A 6,169-nucleotide genomic window follows, 5' to 3' on the forward strand; every position below is an offset into this window, starting at 1 on the left:
AATATTCCCTGATTCTGCCTCTCCACTAGGCCATTCATTTGAGGCCAGTATGGGATGGTACGCACCAGTCGAATGTTTTTTGATTTACAGTATTCAAGAAATTCCTCACTGGCAAACGGAGGGCCATTATCGCAACGAATAGTTTCTGGATAAGTCTGTTCTTCAAATACCTTTTCTAGTGCCTCTATCGTTTTAACAGCTGAAGTTCCCTTCATTTCAATTGGTTTAATGAATCTACTAAAGTAGTCTACAATCATTAGAAATGTTGCGCATTCCTTTGCGGAAAAAAATCAATTGCGATCTCCTGCCATGCCCTTTCAGGAATTTCTTTTCGCTGCAATGGTTCCGGGGGTCCTTCTGATCTCACTGCAGCGCAACCGGCACACTCTTGTATCTTTTCTACCACATCTCGATCCATGTAAGGCCACCATACCTTTTCTCGGAGGGACCTTTTCATACTAACTATTCCCGGATGACCTCGATGCGCAATGTTGAGTGCCCTAGACCGCAGGGCTAAAGGCAGAACAATTCTGTCTTCACGAACGATAATACCGCTAACGATTCCTAATTCTTCACTGAACGCTTGGTAATGAATTAATTCGTCCTTCCATATTCCAGTCTCAATTGCTTCTTTGACCCCTTTGAGTGCTGTGTCTTGTAAAGTTTCATACCGAATTTCATCTAGAGTGATAGCCGATGGTCCATCGCCGACTGCGCATAAGTAATGTTCGGCGTTATCATCAAAAGCTTTACTAGGCTGGCAACACAATCTTGAGAGTATATCGGAAACATTGGTAAAACCTGGAATGTGCTTTATCTCGAAATCATAAGGCTGGAGGCGCAAGGCCCAACCTTCGGCTCGGATACAAGCCCGCCTTCCATCTCAGTGTGGTGCTCCAAATATGTACTCCAAACTTTTATGGTCGGTAAAAATGGTAAATTTTATTCCAAAAAGGTACAAGTAGAATCTCTCTACCGCCCAAACCACAGCTAACGCTTCCATCTGAGTCTGCGGATAAACCTTTTCTGAGCCAGTTAAACATTTGGATGCGAAACTGATTACTCTAGGAAGGCCAGCGTTATTTCTTTGTACAAGTACGGCACCTAAACCAACCGATGAAGCATCTACATACAGCTCAGTGGGATCATGTGGATCAAAGAATCCTAGCTTACGCACATTGTCAGCTAACTCTTCTCGTAGATCGTTGAATGCATCTTCCTGATCTTTTCCAAATATCGGTACAGCACCGCGGACGAACTGGCGCAACGGTTCTGTTCTAGTGGAGAGGTCAGGGATGAAGTGGCCTACAAAATTAACTAACCCCAAGAAGCTTCTCACTTGCTCTTTAGTCTCTGGTTTACGGAAGCGTTTAATTGCGGATATTTTTTCTTCTGATGGACATATTCCAGCCGAACTGACCCTGAATCCTAGGATGTCTAGCTCTCTCACCGCTATTATACATTTACTTCGGTTCAATTTCGCATTGTTCTTTCTTAGGATGGCTAACACTTTCTCTAGTCTGTGATCGTGCTGCTCTTGCGTTTGGCCGGTGACGACTATATCGTCTATGTAGACAATGACACCATCTATACCCAGCAACATTTCAGTCATAATTCTTTGAAATATTTCTGGAGCGCAGTTTATGCCAAACATCAGCCTCTTGAAACGCATTAGTCCTCTGTCAGTCATGAATGTAGTGATGCCCCTTGAATCGGGATGCAACTCCACATGGTGAAATGCTGATTCGATATCCAATCTTGAAAAATAGATTGCGCCTCTTAGCTTGTTCAGGAAAGTTTCAATAACGGGAAGTGGGAAATGCTCTCTTTGGATTGCTTTGTTGGGACATTTCATATTTATACACAGCCTAATATCATCCTTTCCCTTCGGAATTACTACCATTGGAGATATCCATATTGGAGGACCAATAGCTCGTTCGATTATATCGGTGCGTAGTAGTTCACAAATCTTCTTGTCAACTTTTTCCTTCATTGATTCGGGTACTCTCAAATACGCAAGTTTCCTTGGTGTTACCGAGTTGTCTATGGACAACTTCACTGACACATTTGGAAATTTTGGAAACGGTTCATTGACTTCTATATTTTGAACTGCAGAACCCACTTTCAATATTTTTAGCTGTTCTGCGGTCGTTTTGCTCAATAAAGACTTAGTAGCTCCTTCTATGACAAAAAACTCTGTAAAACATTTTGGCTTCGCCTCGTTAACCGAAATCCACGCTTCAAAAAATACAATAACATTCAATGGGTTAGAACTAGCATACGCAGTAAACTGGCGATTACAAGGAAACTTCTTCTTACAAACGGTCGTTTTATTCATTGTGAGCTCGTTCCACACACTTTCAGTGATCGTATTAATAGCAGACCCAGAATCGATTAAAAAGACGACTGGGAAGTCTTGGATCATGCAAGTAATCATTCCATCATTTCGAGGGTGTATTGTAACCTCAGCAATGATATCCGACTTCGGTCGACATGGTAATTCTTCCTTCCAGGTATGTGACTCCTGAAGAGAATTATTAGACTCCCTTTGCGGACCGACCCGCTCGAAACGATTGCTATTTTGATAGGGTTGTCTGTTCCTACATTTTCTTGCGAAGTGTCCGACACGTCCACACGCATTGCACCGAGCGTTTCGTGCATAACAATCACCCTCGTTTCTATGATTATTCGCACCACATCGGTTACATTCCCGATTGCGCTGATTCGATGCAAACTGCCGTCTTCTTGAATAGCCAGTAGATGCTTGTGTACCATATGGGGTGAATGACTTTGTCTGTCGCGGTCTATTTTCGTTAACTACTGCAATTGCAGAAGGTGGAAGGTCCTCGTTGAATGGTTTGATCTTGGCCTTTTGTTTAAGCAAAATTTCTCTGTTGATCGCGTAATTGGTGAGCTCATCAAGTCCCATAACGTCTTCAAGACCTTTATCCCGTACACGCTCGTCGCGAGCTCCCATAGTTACCTGTTGTAGTAGCTCCTTTTCTTCACGATCGAATAACTCACATCGCGATGCCTGAGCACGAAGTTTTAAGATAAACTCGTTGAACGATTCATCGCTGCCTTGCTTCAATGAACGAAACACTTCCAACTCAATGCGCTCATTTCTCTTTCCAATGAAGAATTTGTTTAACCTTTTTATAGCATTGTCGTACTCCGGAACTTCAGCTGGCGCTAATGGTGGTTTCACCACTTCAGGGTAAATTTCATCCGAAGTAGGACGCAAGTTACAAAAAATACGTTGGAGATTTCTTCCCCCACAATTCAACAAAAGCAATCTCTTTTCCCACTGAGTCTCGACATTATTCAGTTCTAACATCAACTCGAACGCCCTGTACCACTCCTCCCATTCACGTCGCAAGTCTTGCGTAGTAACTCCATTGTTAAACGGAAGCAGATGGAAACGTTTAACCTCTTCCAGATTCATCTGTGAAAATAGATATAACAAATGCAAATAAGTTCATCGGAAGCATCACAAACGGTAAAGAGTAACAATATGATGCTTTTTTCTCTTAGGAACCAAAGATGCCTATTCACTAATAGAATTGAACGTAATTACAACTAAATTGGTGTCAAATTGGTTCGCAAAACCCGACATAAAATTTATTATGTCATCAACGAACCTTCTGTTGATGAATCTTAATGGAATATTGATGTATTCAAAAACTCAATTCATTTAAATATAGTAGCCCTGTCACTTATATCACAGGCTGTCTTCCGTATCTAACGCGCATCTAAAAAAAAAAATATTTAAAACCACCACTCTCGGCTCTTCCAATTCCATGTACTATTCTGTGTATTTCGAGAACCGTTTTCACCGTCTCTCATGCTTACACTTTTCAGCATAATTTTCTGGTCTAGCAGGCATTTCTGCGCCTTGTTTTTTTTTTCAAAACTCTCGCTCTTCAGTCCATAGACTGGACTAGCAGGCATTTTTGTGACAAACCAGACTCGCTCTCGCTCTTCAGTACAAGTGGTAGTGGGTTAACAGGTGTTGGTGCGCTTTGGTTTTTTTTTCAAACCAGACTCGCTCTCGCTCTTCAGTCTATCATACTGGACAAGTAGGTGTTAGTGCGCTTTGGTTTTTTTCCAAACCAGACTCGCTCTCGCTCTTCAGTCTATAGACTGGACTAGCAGGTATTTGTGCGCTTTGGTTTTTTCCAAACCAGACTCGCTCTCGCTCTTCAGTATAACATAGTGGGTTAACAGGTGTTGGTGCGCTTTGGTTTATTTTTTCAAACCAGACTCGCTCTCGCTCTTCAGTCTATCATACTGGACTAGTAGGTTTTAGTGCGCTTTGGTTTGTTTTTCAAACCAGACTCGCTCTCGCTCTTCATCATTTTTTTTAAGTCTCCGTTTTACTAAGCAGAAACATTCCAGCCACCAATACAAGCTTGCCATAGCCAGCGGAGCCCACCATCACACGCCTAAAACTCACAACCTGGATCAGATAGCAGCAGGAAGAGAAAAATATGGCGCCCCTAGCTTCGTTATTTCTCCGTTTCTTTTATAATGAAAAATAAATTCAGTAGCGTAGTTTCTCTACAATGTCTATTAATAATAATACTATAGTTACCGTTGATCCTACCGGCTGCGCCAAATTGTAGTATCCGTACTGTTAGGCCTTTCGGAATTTCATACGACTCACTACACAAATTTATATATAGCTCCAGAACCCTTTATTCGACCGCTCGGTAACACGTTTCACATTCAACTAACTCTATTCCCTACCGTACTCTTTTCACAGTCCGCTCTCAGACTCTACAATAGCGAAACGTTTTTTTTTTTGTACAAGCCCTTATACGGACAGGTTGATTCGACTTGGATGCATAATTTCGCTTCTGATATAAATCAGCCAGCACTTGATGATCGAGGTAGCTTGAAATCTGACAAAATAGCAGAACTCGGTAGCAGAACTCGGTAGCAGAACTCTGACAAAGTTCATTGCCTCTCATGGAAGGTGAACGGTGCGTAAAAATACACATGTTTCATATCTTATGATCGAAAAAGAACCGGAATTTTCATTTTAAAATTCCCGCGCTTGTTCAATCGGTAAACTTTTATTCTCTCAACGTTGGCAACACTTTTATACACATTCTGTAAAATTTTGACGCATATCGTACGATTAGTTTTTGTTTGGCGTCTATACAAAGAAGTTGAAAAATTTTCGTGTGGCGACTTTTATAATGGATGCAACTTTAGAACAACGTGCGTGCATCAAATTTTGTGTTGCAAATGGATTCAAGTGAATTAGCTGAATTTCATTCAAAAACAGCGTCGTGTTGATGTGGCCAAAGAGATGATTTCCAACGCAGATAGTGACCCCACATTCATCGAATGCATCATAACTGGTGATGAGGTGTGGATCTATGAATATGACGTCGAAACCGCACAACAATCTACCGAATGGCGCTTCGAAGGCGAGCCGTTGTTCTAAATTTTCATCCATTATAAAAATCGCCACACGAAAATTTTTCAACTTCTTTGTATAGACGCCAAACAAAAACTAATCGTACGATATGCGACAAAATTTTACAGAATGTGTATAAAAGTATTGCCAACGTTGAGAGAATAAAAGTTTACCGATTGGACAAGCAAGGGAATTTTAAAATGAAAATTCCGGTTCTTTTTTTATCATAAGGTATAAATATGAAATTGTTTTGAATTTGAAAATGATGCCATCTTTCTAAGATGTATTAGAAAATGTTCAAATGTTGATTTTCATCTCCTGCACAAAATGTCATGAAAAAGGATGCTGTACACTGTCTTCTCGGTGCTGTACACAGTTTTTCAAATGCATATTAAAATCATGTTTAACTTTGCTTCCAAACATCGATTTATCATGAAACGCTCAAAACTCCTTTTACTGTGATAGAGAGGAAAAGTCATTTGTAAATAATGTCAATATATCCTTAAAAACCAGTTTTAATCCACCTAGTGGTGTAATGTTGCCATTCTCATATCAATCATCCTATCATATATAATATTGTGGTATTCTTCAAAATAATTTTCTTCGATTCCTAAAAACAATAACCGAAATCAGTTTGTTTGACCGCCGACTGATAAAAAACTATTAATTGGAGAAGATTTTAGCACAGACTAACAGACAGGACACTCAAATTAGATTCTTCAATTATTTCAACGATCATTT

The 6,169-nt window shown here is 40.4% G+C and overlaps 1 protein-coding gene across 1 annotated transcript; it reads right to left on the reverse strand.

Annotated features, from left to right (window-relative positions):
• Nucleotides 1-256: 256 nt before the first annotated feature.
• LOC131429075 (uncharacterized protein K02A2.6-like) lies at nucleotides 257-3,951 on the reverse strand. The gene is made up of 3 exons (XM_058593126.1): nucleotides 3,853-3,951; nucleotides 977-3,445; nucleotides 257-757 (listed from the first exon to the last, which is right to left on the reverse strand). Exons 1-3 carry the CDS (start codon nucleotides 3,949-3,951, stop codon nucleotides 257-259), a joined length of 3,069 nt encoding a protein of 1,022 aa, XP_058449109.1.
• Nucleotides 3,952-6,169: the final 2,218 nt, after the last annotated feature.

This window comes from Malaya genurostris, chromosome 2, assembly GCF_030247185.1.
Source record: "Malaya genurostris strain Urasoe2022 chromosome 2, Malgen_1.1, whole genome shotgun sequence".
Classification (NCBI taxonomy): Eukaryota; Metazoa; Arthropoda; class Insecta; order Diptera; family Culicidae; genus Malaya; species Malaya genurostris.

Coding starts and splice junctions, on each gene's coding strand:
- LOC131429075 (XM_058593126.1), bottom strand. CDS start 3,951: ATGCCTGCTAGTCCAGTCTATGGACTGAAGAGCGAGAGTTTTGAAAAA. Junction 3,446..3,852: donor AGAAAATTATGCTGAAAAGT/GTAAGCATGAGA, acceptor CTATTTTCACAG/ATGAATCTGGAAGAGGTTAA. Junction 758..976: donor CGTTAGCTGTGGTTTGGGCG/GTAGAGAGATTC, acceptor TTGTGTTGCCAG/CCTAGTAAAGCTTTTGATGA.